Source organism: Scylla paramamosain, chromosome 19, assembly GCF_035594125.1.
Source record: "Scylla paramamosain isolate STU-SP2022 chromosome 19, ASM3559412v1, whole genome shotgun sequence".
Lineage (NCBI taxonomy): Eukaryota > Metazoa > Arthropoda > Malacostraca > Decapoda > Portunidae > Scylla > Scylla paramamosain.
This window is the reverse complement of record NC_087169.1, coordinates 11,655,035-11,678,641: the sequence shown is the minus strand read 5'-3', so window position 1 is coordinate 11,678,641 and position 23,607 is coordinate 11,655,035. Positions and strand designations below refer to the sequence as shown.

Here is a 23,607-nt window from a genome sequence, read left to right as displayed (position 1 = left end):
GCTACTGCCATGTTACTTATTTGTGGGGACAAGTTTTATTGAAACTATTTTTTCCTGGTAAATTTTGGCCTGTTTTTTTTTTATTAATCTGCTTTTTAGTTTTTATCACAAATTATTAGTTTCTGAGGTAAGCAGGATTGGAGGGTTAAAAGATAAAAACTAATGATTTTCAGGAAAATTGAAAGGCAGATTAATTCAAAACTGGCAGAAAATTACCAGTAAAAAAAGTTTCTTCTGGAATAGAGGGGTTGGTGAAAGAGTAAAATTTTACTATATGTTTTTGCTTATTTAGTGTAATGAAAAATAAAATAAAATAAAATAAACCTGGTATCACCCTTCCTTACATCATCATCATCATTTCATGGCCTTATTGTTCTACCTTTTACTCATCTCTTTCAGCTTGTCACAGCTTCTCAAGTAGACTAACAAGTGATGACCTCACCAAGCTACACCAGAGTTCTCGTCCACCTGCGCCGGGCAACTCAAGGACTGTACACCTGTGCCCAGTTTAATGAATGTTTACTAGATTCCCTGGGCCTGGATGGGGAGGGACTGGTAGAGTGCTCCCTGCAGGACAATAAGCTGCTACTACAGTGTCCAACAGAGAATGTTTCTCCATCAGCTTGTAATGCTAGACCCTCCCTTTACAAAATCATGGCGAGTCTTACTATATTGTCTCATACGTTTATGTTCATAAGTCAAGTAACCTTCTGCATTTGCTTCCACTGTGTTTTGTCCTTTTGTCCTCTGATTTTTTTAATAACTCTTTAGAAAATGTAACTGATTCATAGATCAGAGGATTTCATTGGGCCTTTTTTTTTTTTTATTAATTTGTGTTGCCTTTGGGCTGTACCCCTCTTACATGAAATAAAATATTGAGGAAAACATATGGTAAGTAGTGAGTGCAAAATGTTACTTGACTTCTGCAAGTAACAAATGTAATATAGTTAGTGATGCAAGGGTTATAGTCCTGCTGCATAATATTATCCAAGTACCTTTGCCCCACCAGCATCCACCATTCTGTCTCATTCAGCATCTGGACAAGGAGGGGAGGGATGGCCTTATAGTCCTGCTGCATAATATTAACCAAGTACCTTTGTCCCACCAGCATCCACCATTCTGTCCCATTCAGCATCTGGACAAGGAGGGGAGGGATGGCCTTCCTTCAGATATAAAGATGCGAGGGGTGGACGTTGGGGTGGCAGTGCTCCTTGAGTCCAGTGACCACAGGCTCCTACTCACCCACCGGGCTGGACACATGCGGACCTTCCCTGGCATCTGGGTGCCTCCAGGTGGTCATGTGGGTATGTCTTACATATCTGATTAGTAGAAATTCACAGGAATTTTTATCCACACAGACACACACACACACACACACACACACACACACACACACACACACACACACACACACACACACACACACACACATACACACACACACACACACACACACACACACACAGTATATATATATATATATATATATATATATATATATATATATATATATATATATATATATATATATATATATATATATATATATATATATATATATATATATATATATATATATATAAGAAGGCTTCTGGCCAAGGTCAGCAAAACTTATTAAATAAGAAAAAAACATTAAGGACGCCAGACCCTAAGGAAAGCTGTTGAAAAAAAGCACAAAGTACATTAGATCAATAGATCTAGTGGATCATGCATCTTGTAATGCATGTATACTTTCATGTCCCATTAAAAAGTAAATCTCCTAGAATTAATAAATTGATTTCAGTAATTTAGTGGATTTCAGTCTGTAGAACACCACTTCTCCTCTTCTAAACCTCATCTTTTCCTCACTGAAACACAGGTGTCAGAGGCAACTGACAGTAGCCCCTTTTCTGTTCCCTCCTACTTTCTCTATCCTCATTTTCAATCCAAAGCTGGATGTTGTGTTTATGTGCGCAATGACTTAACCTGCTCTTGTGCCCATGCTCTTGAATCTTCTGAGTTTTCCACCATCTGGCTACGACTACAGAGTCACTCTCAAACTAAATTTATCTGTGCTGTATACCTCTCACCTAACTCCTCTGACTATAAGAAATTCTTTGACTACTTACTTAACTTCCAAAATGGAGCACATTCAGACTCTCTTCCCTTTTGTGGAGATCTCTGTTCTTGGAGACTTCATTGTTCATCACCAGCTTTGGCTTTCCTCTCCCTTCACTGACCATCCTGGTGAACTAACCTTCAACTTTGCTATCCTCCATGACCTAGAGCAATACCCTACTTGTATTCCTGACTGTATTGGAGATATGCCCAACATTCTTGATCTTTTCCTAACCTCTAATTCTGCTTATGCTGTTACCCTCTCTTCTCCATTGAGCTCTGATCACAATCTCATATTTGTATCTTACCTATTGCTCCAGTCTCTCCTCAGGATCCCCTAAGTGGAGGTGCCTCTGACATTTTGCCTCTGCTAATTGGGGAGACCTGAGGAGGTATTTTGCTGATTTTCCTTGGAATGACAACTGCTTCCATGTAAGAGACCTGTCTTTATGTGCCAAGCACATAACAGATGTGATATTGTCTGGCATCCTGTTCTTGTGCTATAGAGAGGAGGCCCACAAAAGGTACTTAAGCTTTCCATCATCAGAATCTCATGCACTTTATATTTCAGCCTGGCACCATGCTGACTAGCCAAAAACTCCTTCATTAATAGAAAGTGTCAAAATCTTTCAAGATCTAACTCCCCTTGTGACTTCTGGCATCTAGCCAAAAATATCTCCAATAAGTTTGCTTCTTCTTCTTTCCCTCCTTTATTTCAACCAGATGGCACCACCATTATCACATCTATCTCTAAAGCTGAACTCTGCTCAAACCTTTGCTAAAAACTCTACCTTGGATGATTCAGGGCTTGTTTCTCCCTCTCCTCCACCCTCTGACTACTTCATGCTACCTATTAAAATTCTTCACAATGATGTTTTCTGTGCCCTCACTGGCCTAAACCCTCAGAAGGCTTATGAACCCGATGGGGTCCCTTCTGTTGTTCTCTGGAATTGTGCTTCCGTGCTTGCACCTTGCCTAGTCAAACTCTTTCAACTCTGTCTGTCAACATCTACCTTTCCTTCTTGCTGGAAGTTTGCCTACATTCAGCCTGTTCCTAAAAAGGGTGACCATTCTAATCCCTCAAACTACCATCCTATTGCTTTAATTTCCTGCCCATCTAGTTTTTGAATCTATCCTCAACAGGAAGATTCTTAAACATCTATCTCTTCTAACTGATCACCAGTATGGGTTCTGTCAAGGCTGCTTTGCTGGTGATCTGGCTTTCCTTATTGAGTCTTGGTCATCCTCTTTTAGAGATTTTGATGAAACTTTTGCTGTTGCCTTGGACATATCAAAAGCTTTTGATAGAGTCTGGCACAAAGCTTTGATTTCCAAACTACCCTCCTACAGTTTCTATCCTTCTCTCTGTAACTTTATCTCAAGTTTCCTTTCTGACCATTCTATTGCTGCTGTGGTAGATGGTCACTGTTCTTCAAAATGTATTAACAGTGGTGTTCCTCAGGATTCTGTCCTGTCACCCACTCTCTTCTTACTATTCATTAATGACCTTCTAAACCAAACTTATTGTCCTATCCACTCCTACACTGATGATACCACCCTGCACTTTTCCACGTCTTTTCCTAGACATCCAGCACTTAAGGAAGTAAACATTTCATGCAGAGAAGCCACAGAACGTCTGACTTCTGATCCCTAAAATTTCTGATTGGGGTAGAGTAAACTTGGTATTGTTCAATGCCTCAAAAACTCAATTCCTCCTTCTGTCAACTTGACACAACCTTCCAGACAACTATCCCCTCTTCTTCAATGACACTCAACTGTCCCCCTCTTCTACACTGAACATCCTTGGTCTGTCCTTTACTTATAATCTGAACTGGAAACTTCACATCTTATCTCTAGCTAAAACAGCTTCTGTGAAGTTGGGCATTCTGAGATGTCTCCACTAGTTTTTCTCAACCCCCCAGCTACTAACTTTGTGCAAGGGCCTTATCTGTCCATGTATGGAGTATGCCTCACATGTCTGAGGGGGGGCGGTCCACTCATACCACTCTTCTAGATAGGGTAGAATCAAAAGCTTTTCATCTCATCAACTCCTCTCCTCTAACTGACTGTCTTCAGCTTCTCTCTCATTGCTGCAATGTTGCATCTCTAGCTGTCTTTTACCGCTATTTTCATTCTAACTGCTCTTCTGATCTTGCTAACTGCATGCCTCCCCTCCTCCCGCAATCTCGCTCCACAAGACTTTTTTCTTTCTGTAACCCTTATTCTGTCCACCTCTCTAATGCTAGAGTTAACCCATATTCTCATTCATTCATCCCTTTCTCTGGTAAACTCTTGAACTTCCTGCCTGCTTCTGTATTTCCACCTTCCTATGACTTGAATTCCTTCAAGAGGGAGGTTTCAAGACACTTATCCTTCAATTTTTGACTACTGCTTTGGACCCTATTCTGGGACTGGCATCTCAGTGGGCTTTTTTTTCATTGGATTTTTGTTGCCCTTGGCCGATGTCCCTCATACATTGAAAAAAAAAAAAAAAAAAAAAAAAAAAAATCATCATTACCATGTCTCCTTGGGGACTATTCCATGGACCACAGAGGATGGAGAGAGTCTGGAAGATGCTGTGCTGCGGGAGCTGTGTGAAGAGACAGGATTAGAGGTAACAGAAGAGGAGAGAAAGAGCAGCCACATCCTGGGTCTGTGGGAGTCTGTCTACCCCCCAGTGCTGGCCATGGGAGAACCCAAGAGACATCATGTGGTGGTGTACCTACACATCACCCTCAGCAGAGCATCAGAACAATTGAATAAGGAGTTCAAGGTGAGCATATGACTAGAACATCTGGAGTTTGCACTTGTGTTGTGATCTGAATAATAAAGTATAAACTCAGTTTATTGTTATGTATGTGTATAAAATTTATGATATACACAAAGTAACTTGTAATAAAGGTAGTAATGATTTCTGTCAGCTGTGTCCAGAAGAGGTTGATGCAGCTGCCTGGCTGTCAGTGGACCTCATCAAACGTTCTGTGTGGAACAAAGATCAGCTTGATAAGGCGGGGTTTGTAGACAACAACGACCACATTCCCATCACACTTGTTAACCAGGAGGGAGGCAAGTGTGACCTTACAGCACAGCACTGAAGGATATCACTATTGCAATGCTTTGTATCTTGAGCAGCTTAATAATATATATTCATAAACATGTTTTCATTTCAGAACATTTAGAGGGTGATTTGGAATCATCTATTCTCACACGAAAGCAGGAACCAAATGCACTGACTGGAGACAGAATCAGCACAGGAAGCAGGTGAAGCAGTCTCATCTTTTGCTGCATTTATTATTATGTAGTATAGTAAGCTTTCCATCATTATCATCATCACTTCTTTTTCTTATACTAAGCATTACTTGGATAGTAAAAAGATGCAATGATTCTACAAGGTCCATTCAGAAAGTACCAGCTCCATATCAGTTAGAGGGTAGATCACTGTTTCACTTGTTTTCCCTGTATTGTCTGTCACTTTTCACCTTCCTTTTACACTTTACATATTTTTTTTATTGCCTTTAAAATTTACAGTAGTACTTTTTTTTTCTAATGTTTCCTTGTATTCATCTCCCCTTTCCCTCTTACATTCATCATGCATCTCTTTCCTCTTCCTATTTTACAACTCGTCATTTCTCTTTTCACATTTTCCTCTTCAGTCATTTATTGCTTGAATTCCTTATTCCTTTATCTCGTAATATTTTTTCCCAAATCTCTCTCCATTAATTCTTTTTAAATTTGTATTTGTTAATAATTTCCATTACAATTGCATAATTGTCAGATGTCTGAAACATATATTCCACAAATCAACACAGAAATAAAGTAGTTCAGTGAGGGACTATCATCCCACTATTTCTGTCTCTTGATTGTGTTACCTTTGCTTTCAGATATGCTCTCTCCTTGTGGCTGAGTCAGCACTTGGAAGGTTCAGGTGATGAAGAAACTTCCCAAGAGTGGCTGTATGGAAAGTACTTGAAGACAAACAGCACAAAACAGGTTCCTGTATCGAAATACTGATAACTACACAGTACTCTGTCAGTAGGTTGTGATATTGTATTGCTTATTGTATTTTCCCCTATCTTTGGTAGGGCACTCATCAAAATGTATAAATGAGACTGAACCTAACCTTTAATAGTTATATTTATGTAAATGTTATCTCAAAGTTGGGTTCTTGAGGCAAAAAATTACACATTCCCTCACATATGCTCTCACTTGCATCGACACACACACACACACACACACACACACACACACTTATAAATGATGTTAAATATGTAAATAAAATCAATGATGTAATAATTTGGTATAGGAATAACTTTTGTCAACAGTTTTGTTATTTATTAAAACAATATAATATTCAGTTCTCTGTGACTTAACCTGGCATGTTTTTTCCCCCTCTCCTGATGGAAGAGCAGATATTAATGCTTGTTTCTGAGGAGGAAGAGGGCCAGCTGCTCTTGCTCATCAACAGGTAAGGACTTGAGAGTAGTGCTCTGTGCTTGCCTTGCCCTCTTAGCCTCCCTTGCTTGTTCTCTAGCTCGCCTCTTCACACTGGAAGACATCACCATTATCTTTATTAGCAATACAATTCATACAAAGCAGACTAAGAAGCAACAAGGACAGAGTGCATGAAAAAGTGCAACATTTTTTATTCAGTGGAGGAAAGTTGAAACATTTTCTGTTCCCTTGAATGATAATACTACCAGAAGTAGTTGTAGACAAATGCAGAAGCAGTAGAGAGATGGAAATATATATGCAGCTGGTTCCAGGAAAATGAACAATACATGACAGAAATGTAGAGGTAGTTGGTGTAGGTTGAAACAAACACATACACAGTAAATAGATGAAATGCATAGGCAAGTGATTTGGAGAGAGAGAGAGAGAGAGAGAGAGAAATATATATATATATATATATATATATATATATATATATATATATATATATATATATATATATATATATATATATATATATATATATATATATATATATATAACAGAATATTCATCCAAACTCAAAATAAATGTGACAAGTGTTTCATGAAATAAAGTTACAGTAATTAAAAATTACCAGAATATCTATCCAAACTCCAAAAGAAATAAAAGACAAGTGTTTCATGAAATACACCAAAAACATGTAATTCAGAACTGTACCTCTTCTTAGGTTGTGGCTGTGGCACTTCATCTTTATCATCATCATCATCATCATCATCATCATCATCTTCCTCCTCCTCTCCAAAATCACCACCATAGTACTTCTCTGGGTCAGGCAAGTCATCAATGATACCCTGAGTGGTGTCATCAACATCATCATCATCCTCACTATCATCTTCAAATTCTGCTTCATTATCATCATCATCATCATCATTACCACCTTTCCTAAGTTTGTTCTTCTCTTTCTCTTTTCTCTTCTTTTCCCTGTTAAAAAGAAAAATAACACTACTTAATCCGTATTCAGTGTTCATGCATTAAAATGAAATGTCATGACTGAATGACACATACCATACTTAGAGACTTCAAACTTTATCACATGATGTCAGCATTCCAATCTACACATTTGACCTGTGAAATTCTTTGTATATAAGGTGTGACATGAGTTTCTGGGGATATTGCCAGAGGTGAAAGTACAGGTTATTCTAAGCGGAAAATATTCTATGCACATATGCATTTTGAGGCATTGTTTAGCTGTGCTATGAAATTTAAGTGTGGCTTGGTGATAGATACAATGGGTGGGCCAAGCGGGTAATCATGACGGAGAAACACTTTCCACACACTCCACATTACTTTAAGTTATTTAATACAATCTGAATGTATTCAGTCATTATCTTGGAGGGAAACTGTGTGATCTGACTACAATCAGCTGATCTGCTGCTAGCCTCACTCCTTCCCACTCCCTGCCCAGGCAGTGCATGGTGCCATGCAGTCTATTATTTTGTCATTTATTACATCCATAGTATCATTGTGTAAAGTTTACTGGTAATTGGTAATGGTCCATTGTTGTTACTCATCTTGTCATGGGATACTGTAAAGCTCCAAAACTTATAGAAATCATGATCTGGTTGTTGTGTCTGTTGCCAGACCATACTTGAATTTCATGCTATGGCTAAACAGCACCTCAAAATGCATATGTGTGTAGAACATTTTCCAGCTAGAGTAACCAGTACTTTCACCTCTGGCAATATCCAATGAAACTCATGTTACACCCAGTGCATTTTACAAAAAAGTTAGCAAATATTTGTAGTTAATGATCATACAAAATATAATAGAAACATCCAAGAATTCATCTACTACAGAGATCAAGATAAAGTTTATTCCATTAACTAACCAATTTTTCTCTTTCAGTTTTGAGGCATAGATCTTTTTGTCAACTTTGTCTTCTTCACTCATGACCTGCTTGAGTTTGGAAATGTTGATACCACTTTGCTGCTCCTGAAGTTCTTTACGCGCTGCCTGGGAGACCTGAGGGAGGAAGAAGCCTGGAGGATTAGTAAATAGTCTTGTGTACCTGTCTCATACATTCCTTTCATCCTACTCCTTCCACCTTTAATTACTTTCATCAGTGACATGAAACAGTGATTGATAGTTGAAATGATTAGTGGTTAGGTTAGATGACATAAACACAGTGATCGATAGTTGAAATAATCAATTGTTAGGTTAGGTGACATAAAAAAACAGTGATTGATAGTTGAAATGATTGGTGGTTAGGTTAGGTTAAGTAACATAAAACAGTGAGTGACAGCTGAAGCAACCAATGATTACCTGTTGTTTTCTGGGATCCAAAATTTCCTCTCCTTCTTCATCAAATACAACTCTTTGGTTAATCTGAATATTTTTCTTCAGGAGTTTCTTGACAACAGCATATTTAGTCAAGGGTTTCTTCTTGGTCTGGGTTTTCTGAGGCTCCTCCACCACCTCTGTGTCTTGGTAGTCTTCAGAGGAGAGGCCAATATTCTGGTCTTTTGCAGTACTGAGAAAATCACCATCCTCATCACTGTCATCTGTCAATAACATGTATATTATGTAGTGTTGTATTTCAATCCTTCTTGACTATAAGGCTCTGCTGTTAACTCTCAGAACACTAAACATCACATGCTACACATACACAGTTATCATTACTTTCACCTGGCTGGTTTTATGTTTAACCACATTCTCGTGGCAGAGTTGGTAAAGAATATGTAGTATAAATGACAGTACAAGTCCCACAGTGTTAAAAGTTAGGTAACAAATGATTAAATATTAGTGACTAGAGACCAAACATGCACACATGCACACATACCTGCACCAAAGTTCAAGGTTGTGAGTCTTGATGTGAGGGAGATGTTTGAATTGCTTTGTGTTGAGCTGCCTCCTGCTGCTGATTTAGTCATTTTGCTGCCAGACTTCTTCTTCAGCTGCTTTTCTATGAACCTTAACCTTGGTGTCACCACCAAACCCAGGGACCTGGACGAGTGGGAATAGGAATAATTTGTAATCTGGGAAATCTTGATCTGGACTGCATGTAATAAAACTCAATTGTTCTTCTTCTTCAATTTCAAAGCATCAAAATATGAGTATAATACAAGCCTTAGACAGAAAAGTAGACTGTTTCAAATCTAATACACATTCCCTTTTAAAGAATCATGGAGACACTGAAAAACTGAAGGCAAGATAAATTGGAAATGAGAGACACTTGCTGGAGAATGAATCCCTGACTAGACTTGTTAAGTGTATGTGTGATACATTACTTATTAGGTCAAAATGATTAACCTGAGTGATCTCTGAGCGACCTTTTATTGATCTTGATTGTCCAGCTATAACTGTAAGAAAGAACCCTTAGCATATAAAAAGAGCTTGGCAGTTACCTGGCTAAGGCATCAAAATCAATGGATGCCACATCAAACACCTTCTTGTTCTGCATGAGAGCCATGTGCTTCAAGTAAGACTTGAAGGCCCTCACGGCCTCCTCCTTCAGGTTGTTGTACTTGCTGAGGACAATCTCCATCTTCACATTGGCTCCCTGCAGTTTGTTTGGGTCAACACTGCAAAGCCAAATAATTAATTGTATAAATTTTCAATGGTAAGATACATTTACCAGAGACTTGTGATGGAGCAGGAGGAGGAACACTGCATAACTTACTTATCCTTTGTAGCATATTTATATGCACACAGAAACACTGGGACAAACTTTTATTTCTCCACACAATTAGTAAACAAGAACATTAAAATATCACTACTACTACTTTAACTCTTTTCCAGCCACACAAACTACTATATTAAACCAAAGATAGACTTTTACTTTAGTCCCTGCTTCCATGCTATACATAAACAAGAGCATCATAATAGCACTCCTTCTATTATCTGAACTCCTTTCCACAAACTAGCACAACACCAGCAGGAACACATCACTCACTCAATCTTCTCAATGGGAATGTTCTTGGCCTTCAGACAGTCCAGCATGGCAGGCTCCTCTGAGGGTGTGAGGAGCAGGATAGCCTCACCACTTCTGGAGTAACGTGCAGTCCTTCCCACACGATGGATGTAGGTGGTGACATCCTCTGGGCAATCCAACTGAACCACCCAATCCACAGCAGGGAAGTCTGGTGAACACAATATCTTATATAGGATGTTACATATTACTGACTAGACCAATAAAGTTTACAGCAAATTCTTTTATAATGTAACTTTTCTTTTTATCCAAACATAGCTCTTTTGTCTTAAGTATCTCCATATGTGCACACTCCTCACCTAATCCCCGTGCTGCAACATCTGTGGCAATGAGCACAGCGTGTTTTTTATGACAGAATTCATCATAGACTGCCATGCGGCGCAGCTGATGCATGGAGCCATGGAGGCCCATCACTGACAAGCCTGGCTGGAGTTTGCATAGCATGTGGAAGTAGTACTGGACCTGGGCACAAGAACACCATAATCTCTATCATCATTTAGTTCTATTAAACCAATACTAGCAGCTTAGGTGCAGCTCACAGCTAAAGTTGCTAAAGGCATGTAGTAGCAACTGGTAGGAGGGTTGTTCATATAACTACATGCTCAAGTGTACTTATCAATTAGATATGTAAATCTCAAAATCTTAAAGTAGCAGTGTAGCAATCTTAAGAAACACATTAATTATCTTTCTTTGATAAAATCTATCAACTAAAGAAGGGTACATCCATAACCATTCTTACAGTGTCTGAGCCTCACCTGCTTGCACGTTGCCAGAAATACTAGTATTTTATGTCTGCGGTGGTGCCTGATGAATGACCACAGGAAGGTGAACTTGTCCTGAGCGCTGCATAGGACATAGCTTTCCTGCAGACTCTTAGGAGTGGTGGTCTTGGAGTGTTCATGGACTGAGCAAAACACTGGATTGTTGCAGCCAGCTCGGATGAGATCCTTGACGTCCCTGAAGCAACACAGAAAGCATTGCAGTAATGATAATAAGCATAAATAGTAAAATATAACAATATTTCTTATCTAAAATAGCATGGGGTTCCCAAAATATTGAAGAATAAACTTTACAGTTCATGAATTATAAATGACTAGATAGAGTTAGCAAATGCAAATACTTACAACTTGGAAATGGCATTTCAATTATGACGGTACAAGATGAAGCTTTTAGAAGAGATCAGCTACAAATGGAAAATATGGCTGGTACTCATAGGCTGACCAACCTCATAAGAAAAATAAATACATTAAGCAAAATGAGGATGATTTAAACATCTGCAAATGACCACAACATGAACAAAGACACAAATGCACACAAATAGAGGTGCCTTCTTATCTTCTGTACATGTTTCCCTCTGCCCACCTCCCTAGTCTTTACCTGGTCTGTGTGGCAGAGAAGAGGAGAGTTTGCCGTTCTGAAGGCAGCTCCTCCAGGATGCAGTTCATGGTGTCTGCAAAGCCCATTGAGAGGCACTGGTCTGCCTCATCGAGAACCAGCATCTGTGAAAGAATGCAAGAGATTATCTACTGTGTTGAATATTGAAAAAAGTTCAGCTACTATGTACAGCATTGTCATCAAGGGATAATGAGAGAAAAAAAAAGGCTCATAATGATAATGAAGATGATGACAATGGCAAGGATAATAATGATGAATGTTATGGGTAAAACCTCACCTGGACATTATCAGAGACAAATTCCGCATTCTCCGTCATGTGCTGCAACAGACGACCTGGCGTGCAGATCATTATGTTGCAGGAACTAATGCGGTTCCACTCATACTTTAGATCCTTCCCACCTGCCAAGAAAGAACACACAATCTTCACTCATTCATAGTAACTGATATAGAGAAGGATGACTGCAAAAGGAATTTGTAAGCAACATTAAGTTACTTTACCCTGATTTCTGCATCTGGTGCACATAAGTGTTCATATTTGTCTGACTTAAACTCATACACTCACCTATTACCAGGCCAGCTGAGAAGTCATGTTCCTTGCCCACCTTGTTCAGCACTTCAAATATCTGGTAGGCAAGTTCTCGGGTTGGGGTGATGACCAACACACCAAGGCCATCCATACCTGTCCACTTCTTGTGATACAGCAACTCAAGCAGCTGAAAAAAATGTTACTATCTTGATTACAAAACCAACAAAACATCCATATGGTAAAGAGGATGATAGAATCTTAAAGAATTTCATACCTATGGCAATTCTGCATAATCACACTTGTTACTTGACTTACATAAACTAATACAATAAATATTGCACCAACTTATGACTAGATATTAAAGAAATGATCCTATTTGCTGTTGTTACTCACTACTAAAATATTGCACTAACATGACTAAATAAAAAAAAACACCCAATGAGTATTTGCTATTATCATCTTGTAGTAAAATATCACACTAACTTATGATTAGATATTAAAGATATCATCCTATTTGCTGTCATTTACTACTAAAACATTGCACTAACTTATGGCTAGATAATGAAGAATCATCCTATTTACTATTGTCATTTACTACCAAAATATCACATATCACAATAATACACATTTACTGACGGGTATGATGAAAGCCAGAGTCTTCCCTGAGCCGGTCTTTGCGGCTACCACCACATCCTGCCCCCGGAGTGAAAAAATGAGTGACTGCCGCTGCACTTTAGTGGGTACAGTGAAGCCAGCTTCTTGGAGGCCCTTTAGGGTTTTCTTGCTTAGTGGAAGGACACCAAAACTTTCAATTTCCTCTGGGTTTAAGCCATCAAGCTATGGAAGAGTTAGTGAAGGTTAGTGTAGTCTCATCTTATCATTCTATTGTCATTTGTAGTTAAAGAAGGAAAAGTAGAAATGGTAAAGTATGAAGTCAATCAATGTTTTGCTTAGTTCTCTCCAAAACTCACAGTCAACTTTCAAATCTTCAGTGAAACTCTATCATCTACTGCATCTTTCAGCCATTTCATTATTACTTTAGTCATTACCAACATCACTACAAATAAAAAAATAATTTCATACAATAAGCAAATAGAGGTTTCAAACACACATTTTATCTGTATAATGTTAAACAAATAACCAGAGCCAGTCAAAATAGGTATAATTTCCACCATTTAATTAATTCCTGCCTTGCCTCTGTCCACACCTTTGTTTTGCTAGACTCCAGCAGTGAAATCTCTTCCTTCTCTATCTCACTCTTCTTCTTCTTGTACTTGAAGTTTGATCCTTTTGCATTCCTTGGGCCACGTTTGCTGAAAGTCTTATACTTCTTCTTCATGCTCATGATCTTTTTTGGAAGATACTACTAAAAAGAGAAATATACAAGTATGACACAGAGACACATACACTGTATAACCTAGAGCTACTTTACTTCCATATTTCTTAACTTGATGAGTCTTCTTTCTCTCAGCAGTCATTGCTGCATCTCTCAACCTTAAAAATCTTAGGAATTTCACAATATAACTCCTAAGTAACTGGCTAATGACAGAGGTAGTACATAAGATCATAAGAAAACAAGGGAAGCTGCAAGAAGCCATCAAGCCTACATGTGGCAGCCCCTCTATGAAACATATGTATCTATTTCCACCTATCATTCCCATTCATAAATTTGTCTAACCTTTTAAACCTCCCTAATGATGCAGCACTAACAACCTGATTACTGAGTCCATTCCATTCATCTATGTGGGTTTTATGGTATCTCACACCCTCCCTATTCACTACACACTTACTCTGCCAAATGCCAATGCACCTCTAAACACTCACCCAACACTCACCTAAGGTGTGTCAACACCTGACTAAACTTTACTTCTGTATAACCAGCAGAGAATTACCAAAATTCACAGAAATAAGGGCTGAGAGAAGTTCAAAATCACACAATATCCCAACAGTTAGACGAGTCATGCACTATGGTGGCACTGACAATATAATACTTACACTTCACACATCAGCATACTGGGGCTGATAATTCTTAAGAATACATAAGACAGAGAACATTGTTGGTATTCTGTGATTATCAGAGAGGTACCTAGTACTGATGTCTCTTGGTGTACATAATATTTTCCAGGCTGTTTTATTTTCTTGTTACCAAAAAAATGTTGTTGAGAATTTGCAATGTATTGATAATGCAAAGGGTATTTATAGGGCAGACGTTCCTAATGATAGTGATAGACACTCCTTAAGTCAGACCAAAAGACTGAAAGAACACAAATCTTACAAAACAACATACATACATAGAGATTTAACATACCCAGCACCAAAAGTGGTACAGACAGAGACAAGCTATGAGGAACAATCCACGTGGTGCCAGAGCTGAAAGCTGGCAATCTGGGAATATTGATTCTCGACCTAGATTAGTTGTCCCTCGTTCAGTAAAAGGTTCAAATTCTAATGCAACAACAGTAATACCACCTTCTGATGACACAGCTCCTTTGTCCCCACATCTCTTGCAACATTCTAACATTAACCCCCTTTTCAATAGTCAATGATGTTAATGATGTAAACCCAGTAACTTCAAATACTGCCCATGTTAATGTTAATTCCTTGCAGAACAAAACTAAATTATGTAACTATCTTTATGGATGATAATGATGTGCATGTGCTGCAGGGTTGGAAAAAACCTGTTTAAAAAAAATCTAACCAACTGTTTTTTTTTTGAGGGGGGAGGGTTATTGTTTCTTAGGATTTTATTTATTTTTTGTTTAATCTTCATATTTATATGTAAATTAGTTTAAATAAGCAATTAAAAACTAATCTAGAGTTAAACAAAAGATTTGATTTTTTTTTTCATGTAGGAGTGGCACTGGCTACGAGAGGGGAAAAAAAAAAAATCCACTGAGATGACGGTTGTCAAAATTTACAGGATAAGTGTTGAAAGCTCCATCCTGAGAGTTCATATCATAGAAGGGAGGAAATACAGAAGCAGGAAATGAGTTCCAGAGTTTACCACAGAACAGGATGAATGATTGAGAATATTGGTTAACTCTTGTAACCAATTAGAGAGGTGGACAGAATAGGGGTGAGAGAAAGAAGAAAGTCTTGTGCAGTGAGGCTAAGGGAGCAGGGAAGGCATGCATTTAACAAGATCAGAAGAGCAGTTGGCATGAAAATAACAGTAGAAGATAGCAAGAGATGCAACACAGCAACAATGTGGGACGCTTTTTTTTTTTATGTAGAAGGGACACTGGCCAAGGGCAACAAAAATCCCCCCAAAATAGATAATAAATAAATAAATAAAATAAAAAAATAAAAAAATAAATGAATAAAAATCCCACTGAGATGACAGTCCCAGAAAAGGGTCCAAACCAGTAATCAAAAACTGAAGGATGTCTTGAAACCTCCCTCTTGAAGGAATTCAAGTCACAGGAAGTGGAAATACAGAAGCAGGCAGGGAGTTCCAGAGTTTACCAGAAAAAGGGATGAATGACTAAGAATACTGGTTTACTCTTGCATTAGAGAGATGGACAGAATAGGGGTGAGAGAAAGAAGAAAGTCTTGTGCAGCGAGGCTGGGGGAGGAGGAGAGGCATGCAGTTAGCAAGATCAGAAGAGCAATTAGCACGAAAATAGCGGTAAAAGACAGCTAGAGATGCAACACTGTGGCGATGAGAGAGAGGCTGAAGACAGTCAGTTAGAGGAGAGGAGTTGATGAGATGAAAAGCTTTTGATTCCACCCTGTTTAGAAGAGTGGTATGAATGGAACCCCCAGACATGTGAAGCAAACTCTATACATGGACGGATAAGGCCCTTGTACAAAGTTAGCAGCTGGGAGGGGGAGAAAAACTGGTGGAGACGTCTCAGAATGCCTAACTTCATAGAAGCTGTTTTAGCTAGAGATGAGATGTGAAGTTTCCAGTTCAGATTACGAGTATAAGTAAAGGACAGACCAAGGATGTTCAGTGTAGAAGAGGGGGACAGTTGAGTGTCATTGAAGAAGAGGGGATAGTTGTCTGGAAGGTTGTGTTGAGTTGACAGAAGGAGGAACTGAGTTTTTGAGGCATTGAACAATACCAAAGTTTGCTCTGCTCCAATCAGAAATTTTAGAGATCAGATGTCAGGCATTCTGTGCCTTCCCTGCATGAAATGTTTACTTTCTGAAGTGCTGGATGTCTAGGAAAAGATGTGTAAAAGTGCAGGGTGGTATCATCAGTGTAGGAGTAGATAGGACAATAAGTTTGGTTTAGAAGGTCATTAATGAATAATAAGAAGAGAGTGGGTGACAGGACAGAACACCACTGTTAATAGATTTAGAACAGTAACCATCTACCACAGCAGCAATAGAATGGTCAGAAAGGAAACAGCAAAAGTTTCACCAAAATCTCTAAAAGAGGATGACCAAGACTCAGTAAGGAAAGCCAGAAGATCACCAGTAGAGCGGCCTTGATGGAACCCATACTAGCAATCAGATAGAAGGTTGTGCAAAGATAGATGTTTAAGAATCTTCCTGTTGAGGATACATTCAAAAACTTTAGATAGGCAGGAAATTAAAGCAAAAGGATGGTAGTTTGAGGGAAGCAAAGTTATTGGAGATATATTTGGCTAGATGCCAGAAATCACGAGGGGAGTTAGATCTTGAAAGATTTTGACACTTTCTGTTAATGAAGGAGTTTCTGGTTAGTTGGAGAACAAACTTGGCATGGTTCTGGACAGAAATATAAAGTGCATGAGATTCTGGTGATGGAAAGCTGAAGTACCTTTTGTGGGCCACCTCTCTATCATGTATAGCACAAGAACAAGCTGTGTTAAACCAAGGTTTGGAAGGTTTAGGTCGAGAAAAAGAGTGAGGAATGTACACCTCCATGCCAGACACTATCACCTCTGTTATGCGCTCAGCACACAAAGATGGGTCTCTGACACGGAAGCAGTAGTCATCCCAAGGAAAATCAGCAAAATACCTCCTCAGGTCCCCCCCAACTAGCAGAGGCAAAGCACCTGAGGCACCTTTGCTTAGGGGTGATCCTGAGGAGGGATTGGAGTGATAGGACAAGATATAGATATGAGAGTGTGATTGGAGGAGCCCAATGGAGAAGAGAAGATGACAGCTTAAGCAGAAGGATTAGAGGTCAGGAAAAGGTCAAGAATGTTGGGCGTATCTCCAAGACGGTCAGGAATATGAGTAGGGTGTTGCACCAGTTGCTCTAGGTCATGGAGGATAGCAAAGTTGAAGGCTTGTTCACCAGGATGGTCAGTGAAGGGAGAGGAAAGCCAAAGCTGGTGGTGAACATTGAAGTCTCCAACAATGGAGATCTCGGCAAAAGGGATGAGAGGCAGAATGTGCTCCACTACGGAAGTTAAGTAGTCAAAGAATTTTTTATAGTCAGAGGAGTTAGGTGAGAGGTACACAGCACAGATAAATTTAGTTTGAGAGTGACTCTGTAGTCGTAGCCAGATGATGGAAAACTCGAAAGATTCAAGAGTGTGGGCACCAGAGCAGGTTAAGTCATTGCACACATAAATGCAGCATCCAGCTTTGGATTGAAAATGAGGATAGAGAAAGTAGGAGGGAACAGAAAAGGGGCTACTGTCAGTTGCCTCAGACACCTGAATTTCAGTGAGGAAAAAGATGAGGTTTAGAAGAGTTGAGGTGCTGTTCTAGAGATTGAAAATTAGATCTTAGACCACGAATGTTGCAGAAGTTCATAAAGAAAAAGTTGAGGGGGGTGTCAAGACACTTAGGGTTGTCGTTAGAAGGGCAGTCCAACCTGGGGACATTTGTGGTCCCCTCCCCAGATGGGGACTCTGAGGCTGGTGTAGGAGTTGCCATGATAATTTAAAATTTTTCAGTGAAGGGTGTGTGTGTTATTAGGTGCTTGTAGTTTTGTGTGGAGGAAGAGAGTTGTCTCTAGAGGGCAGGCTGTGACTGCCCCCTTGTGTTGTGAGACACAAAGGGAAACATTCAGTGAGGTCACAACTGGGTTTAATGATAAGTTCACAGCACCCCCTGATCTAGTGCTTTAGACCTTACTGGGAATAATTATTGTTTCGGCAGGTGCCTACTATCTCCTCCTTGGGAGGAGACAGTCAGTTACAGGAGAGGAGTTGATAAGATGAAAAAATTTTAATTCCATCCCATCTGAAAGATGGTGAAGTATGAAAGTATGTGAAGCATACTCCATATATAGATGGATAAGGCCCCTGTACAGAATTAGCAGATGGGGGGATGAGAAAAACTGGTGAAGACAACTCAAGAACACCTAACTTCGTAGAAGCTGTTGTAGCTAGAGATGAGATGTGGAGTTTCCAGTTTAAATTATAAGAAAAGGGCAGACTGAGGATGTTCAGTGTAAAAGAGGACAGTTGAGTGTCACTGAAGAAGAGGGGATAATTGTTTGGAAGGTTGTGTCGAGTTGATAGATGGATGAATTGAGTTTTTGAGACATTGAATAATACTAAGTTTGCTCTGCCTCAATCAGGAATTTTAGGTGGATCAAAAGTCAGGCATTCTGTGGCTTCCCTGACAGAAGTGTTTACTTCCTGAAGGGTTGGAAATCTACAAAAAGATGCGGAAAAGTGCAGGGTGGTATCATCTGCATAGGAGTGGATAGGACAAGAAGTTTGGTTTAGATCATTAATGAATAATAGGAAGAGAGTGGGTAATAGGATAGAATCCTGAGGAACACCACTGTTAATAGATCTAAAAGAACAGTGACTGTCTACCACAGAAGCAATAAAATAGTCAGAAAGGAAACTTAAGAGAAGGATAGAAACCATAGGAGAGTAATTTTGAAATCAAAGCTTTGTGCCAGATTCTATCAAAAGCTTAGGGGGAGGAACAAGCCATGAATCATCCAAGGTAGAGTTTTTAGCAAAGGTTTGAGTGAAGAGTTCAGCTTTAGAGGTAAATATGATAGCAGTGGTGCCATCAGGTTGAAATAAAGGAGGGAAAGAAGAAGCAAAGTTATTGGAGATGTTTTTGGCTAGGTGCCAGAAATTACAAGGGGAGTTAGATTTTGAAAGATTTTGACACTTTTAATGAAGAACACACACTTGTTTAGGTCTTGGTGATATAAATTGGTCTCGTTTGACAAAACCTGTGTTAACTTGTACTTTAAATGAAATGAACGGTACAGACTCAACTACTTTTACATTTTTTTTTTTTGTATACGAACATATATAGACCTAAAAAAAAAAAAAAAAAAAAAAAAAGGTTAGAGGTTGGTTTTCTTAATGCCAACCCTAATGTGCTGTGGATGAGTGAAACCTGGCTGTTATCTTCTAGTTCGTTTGTTAATATTCTTGGTTACATATCATTTAGGTATGATGTTTTTTGGTATGAAACATGGTGTGTGTGTATTTATATTAAATCTATTTTGAATTTAGGAAATGGAAGTACCTCTTCCTAATGTTATTGTTGTTTTATCTTTGTGATTTTTTATTTTTATGTGTTGACTGTATACAGACCACCTTCAAATTCAGCTGATGAAAATGAGTCATTACTTGCTCTTCCTGGTGATTTTTGTCTTGAAAAGGATGTTGTAATCCTTGGGGATTTCAACTTACCAACTATTAACTGGTGTAATGATGTACCTGATAGGCACCTCTCATAACTAAATGAAAGATTTTTTCATATATTCAATCAGTTGGGCTTGATTCAGTGGATCACAGAACCAACTTATTACCCACATCTGGATATGTACCAGATCTTATTTTGACAAATGATGAAGAGAGAATGGGAGAGGTGAAGGTTCTTGTTCCATTCCCTCATTAAAGTCATAGCTCAACTATTTGCTCTTTAATTTTTTAAGGTTCTGTATCAACTGTTGATGATGACCGTACATTGTGGCACAGGGGAAATTATTCTAAGATTAAGTCTATCTTGGATTCTATTGATTGGGGACTTCTAATTTGCTTATTTAGATGTTGAACAGATATATTCCAAACTCTTGTCAATCCTGTACCCATTGATTGCCTTGTATATACCCCAGGTTAAATCTCTAGAACATTCTTTATCAAAGAAATGTAGGCCTCCTTGCTAACTTAAGCTTTTGTGTTCCCATAAGTGGAATTCTTACAAGGATGCTAGATCCTTGTATGGGAGAAATGCTGATGTTTTAGAGGAACTTCAGGAATTTTTTAATGTTAACCACCAATATAGAGATTATTTTGTTACCAAACAGTTAGAACATGAGGCATAATTAATTGGCAATCTCCAGCATAATCCTGAACTGATTTACTCTTAAATAAGGAACAAAAAAGTTGGCAGACCAAGTTCTGGTTCACTTAAAGTCTTACCTGATCAGATTATTATTGATTCTCAATCTATGGCTATCTTTGCTAGTGAATTTTTGTTAGTTTACACAGCTGAGGTCCCTAATTCTCCATCTGTTTTTCAAGAACATGACCAAATAATATTGGACATGATTATATCTCATGATGTCAAAAAGGTACTATTCAAGTTGAATCCAAGTTCTTCAATGAATCCTGATGAAGTGCATCCTTGTTTGCTGAAGTCATGCTTTGATAGTCTATTTTATCCTGTTTGGCTGATTTTTAATGTTACTGGATATCAGTCGGTTATCACTGGTTTGGAAACATTGATCAGTGGTACCTGTTTACAAGAAAGGCTCTCATTATGCTCTAGTGAGTTACAAACCAGTGTCTCTAACTTGTCTTCTTGTTAAATGTATGGAACATGTTCTAGTTGATTTAATATTTTGATATGTTAATGCTGGTAATTTGTTGGATGTTAATCAGTATGGGTTTAAATCTGGTAGATCAACTCCTTACACATAATGACATTATTAATTGGGTTGACCAAGGGGACAATGTGTATTTAATTTTATTCAGCTTTTCTAAAGAATCTGATGTGGTTGTTCATGAATTTTTTGGCTCAGAAATTGTTCAAATTAAGAAAAAGGAACAAGATTCTGGACTGGATATGAGAGTTTTTAACTATATATATAAAAAAAAAAAAAAAAAAAAAAAAAAAAAAAAAAAAAGCAGCAGCAGCCCCAAGCCTGTACTTAGTGGGGTTCCTCAGGGATAATTTCTTGGACCCTCCTGTTCTTGCTGTAAATCAGTTACTTGACTAATGAAATTGGTGATGTTAAGGCACTTGGGTCTGTATAGTGTTGTTGGACCAAATGTGTTGGTGGTCCTGAGAATTTGTAATATTCTGACTAAGGGATTTAAACCTATTCTCTGTTAAAAGGTTATTAACACATGATCTGAAAAAAATTCTGGCAAATTATTCATCGTAAATCTTCTCTGAATTTAGATGATTTTTTCTATCTTCCAACTGTCCATACCACTCAAGGCTATCAGCACAAGTTATCCCAAGTTCATACTAACTTGGATATTAATAATAAACCATTTATCATTATTATTATTATTAAGAAGTGCTCCTTTGCTGTAAAGTAATATTGGTCTCTGGAATTCCCTACCCGAGTCTGTAGTTTCACATAATAATGCCAATTTATTCAAAGTCGCCTTAGCATCCATCTTGGTGATTTATTATTTGAATACTATGACTAATACAAGTTGCTGCTTATGATGCACTATTTATGTGTACTGATGCAACTTGGGAGTATTTGTGTATGTAAGGACTGGCGCATCAGCAGAGTGTGGCTTTCTTAGCCCCTTACTCACATTTAGGGCCTGGGAAGCCCACCTCGAATTTATTCTGCTAGAAACTATAATACAATATTTATACTTGAGTGGGGAATGAACATTTAAAAAAAAAACTAGAATATCAGTATTAATACATTTCTACCCCAAAATAACTACTGTCTGTGGAGGAAGTATCCTTTAGATGTACGCTGGCTTTCAGTACAAGAGCAGTGATCTCATTCCTCATCACACAGAACTATACCTTAACCTAACCTACGAACAACACCCTCAGTATATTGCAGTTTAAATCAAACACAAAACACGAGTAATAACACCTATATGATTGCACCACATTAACTCAACATCACGAAATCCATAAAAAATAAAAAAAAAGTTTTACTCCCACAAATTCTCGTTACATGCCGGGGTTGGGGTGTCACACCTGCGTAACTGATATCACCTGAAATACATCACTAGTACACCTGAAACTCCCGCTATATATTACCTCCAGGCTTGGCTCACAGTGGGGCAAGTAATGTTAGTATTAGAAGCCTGTGTGGTGAGTGGGGAGGCCAACACAACACACAATATAGATACCACGAGGAGAGAGGCTAATTTGTTTTCTGTCTTCCTCACGGCGCCACCAAAACAAACCAAACCATTGAAGAAAACGTAATTATTTTAAAGGGCAACTAAATTAAAGTAACACAAAACTTAATTTCATATATCTCAAAGAATGCGTAGGCTTGTTTTAAGCTATATTATATCAGGATAGATTTCAGTTCGATAAGATAAAGAAAGATGAAGTAATGTTTTATTTCAAGAGGACACTAAATTGAAATATCGCTACGCCGCAATTTTATACAATTTGTTTTAAGAATGTACATATTTGCTAAGGGTTAGATTAGATCACATTAGATTCAGGTTCGATAAATTTATGTTAATTAAGGGAAGTTAATATTGTATAAATTATGTGTTCGCAACGGAGCCACTAGAAGAAACCAACTATGGAGGTATTATTGGAGGAGCGGACGTGACGTCACGAATGTGAAGCCAATGCGCTATTGGTCCGCTGTCTCATCTATCCCCATTCAAAACATTACTCAGTTGAACATTGAAAGTGCAAAGAAAAGCCGGCGTACCGCTCCTCATTTTCTATTTTCTAATGTTGTTTCCAGCAATCATACATACAGTGTCTTTCAACTTAGGTGGACAAGACTTAAGACTTCCTTTGCGTATAATAGACGATCACATTCCTTTTCATTTCTCTCTGCGTTATAAATGAAAACTCATCCAGACCTTGTGTTCTTATCCAACTGGGGCCTCATTCCTGAACGCTTCTACAGTTATCTTAGCGGGCTAAAAAACATCTTAGAGCTAGTTGGTCATTTTCGAAAGCAAAATCGTTCGCAACTAAGAATCATGGAACATTCATAACTAGGACAGGGTCGGGGCTCTCGTAGCTCATTAAGAACAACAGTTTCTCCTTCTCAACAACAACAACAACAACAACAATGGATACCGTGCGATGTGAACATATCCTTGTCTGAAAATAAGATCGTCAT

General features: G+C 38.4%; 2 protein-coding genes across 11 annotated transcripts in view; one reads left to right on the top strand and one right to left on the bottom strand.

The window, feature by feature from the left end:
• The window catches only part of LOC135109633 (nucleoside diphosphate-linked moiety X motif 17-like), an 8,918-nt gene extending 2,467 nt beyond the window's left edge, over positions 1 to 6,451 (top strand). For all 7 annotated transcript variants that reach the window (XM_064021084.1, XM_064021088.1, XM_064021082.1 and 4 more), the window contains exons 2-7: positions 400 to 657; positions 1,109 to 1,304; positions 4,650 to 4,870; positions 5,019 to 5,163; positions 5,268 to 5,358; positions 5,979 to 6,451. In XM_064021084.1, the coding sequence (XP_063877154.1) occupies positions 433 to 657; positions 1,109 to 1,304; positions 4,650 to 4,870; positions 5,019 to 5,163; positions 5,268 to 5,358; positions 5,979 to 6,108 (1,008 nt within the window). In that variant the 5' untranslated portion in view covers positions 400 to 432 and the 3' untranslated portion in view covers positions 6,109 to 6,451. The remainder of the gene's footprint in view (positions 1 to 399; positions 658 to 1,108; positions 1,305 to 4,649; positions 4,871 to 5,018; positions 5,164 to 5,267; positions 5,359 to 5,978) is intronic.
• Positions 6,408 to 22,688, bottom strand: LOC135109632 (probable ATP-dependent RNA helicase DDX10). Of its 4 annotated transcripts, none has more exons than XM_064021077.1 (15): positions 22,548 to 22,688; positions 13,645 to 13,803; positions 13,074 to 13,274; positions 12,474 to 12,624; positions 12,189 to 12,310; positions 11,894 to 12,015; positions 11,272 to 11,473; positions 10,816 to 10,978; positions 10,481 to 10,667; positions 9,933 to 10,109; positions 9,368 to 9,531; positions 8,851 to 9,089; positions 8,417 to 8,550; positions 7,246 to 7,509; positions 6,408 to 6,642 (listed from the first exon to the last, which is right to left on the bottom strand). In XM_064021077.1, the coding sequence occupies exons 2-15, from the start codon at positions 13,780 to 13,782 to the stop codon at positions 6,510 to 6,512; spliced, it is 2,397 nt and encodes a 798-aa protein (XP_063877147.1). In that variant the 5' UTR covers positions 13,783 to 13,803; positions 22,548 to 22,688; the 3' UTR covers positions 6,408 to 6,509. The 4 variants fall into 4 exon arrangements, with proteins under 4 accessions (XP_063877147.1, XP_063877148.1, XP_063877149.1 ...); XM_064021078.1 differs by having other exon boundaries at positions 13,645 to 13,800; positions 22,548 to 22,684; XM_064021079.1 differs by having other exon boundaries at positions 22,640 to 22,669.
• Between the last annotated feature and the right edge of the window lie 919 nt (positions 22,689 to 23,607).

Excerpts from the sequence above, each read along its gene's own strand:
- LOC135109632 (XM_064021077.1), bottom strand. The coding sequence starts at position 13,782 with ATGAGCATGAAGAAGAAGTATAAGACTTTCAGCAAACGTGGCCCAAGG. Across the intron at positions 9,090-9,367 it reads AACCTTGAACTTTGGTGCAG|ATGACAGTGATGAGGATGGT; the intron begins GTATGTGTGCAT and ends TGTTATTGACAG. Across the intron at positions 6,643-7,245 it reads CAGCCACAACCTAAGAAGAG|TGTGAAGAGGCGAGCTAGAG; the intron begins GTACAGTTCTGA and ends GATGTCTTCCAG.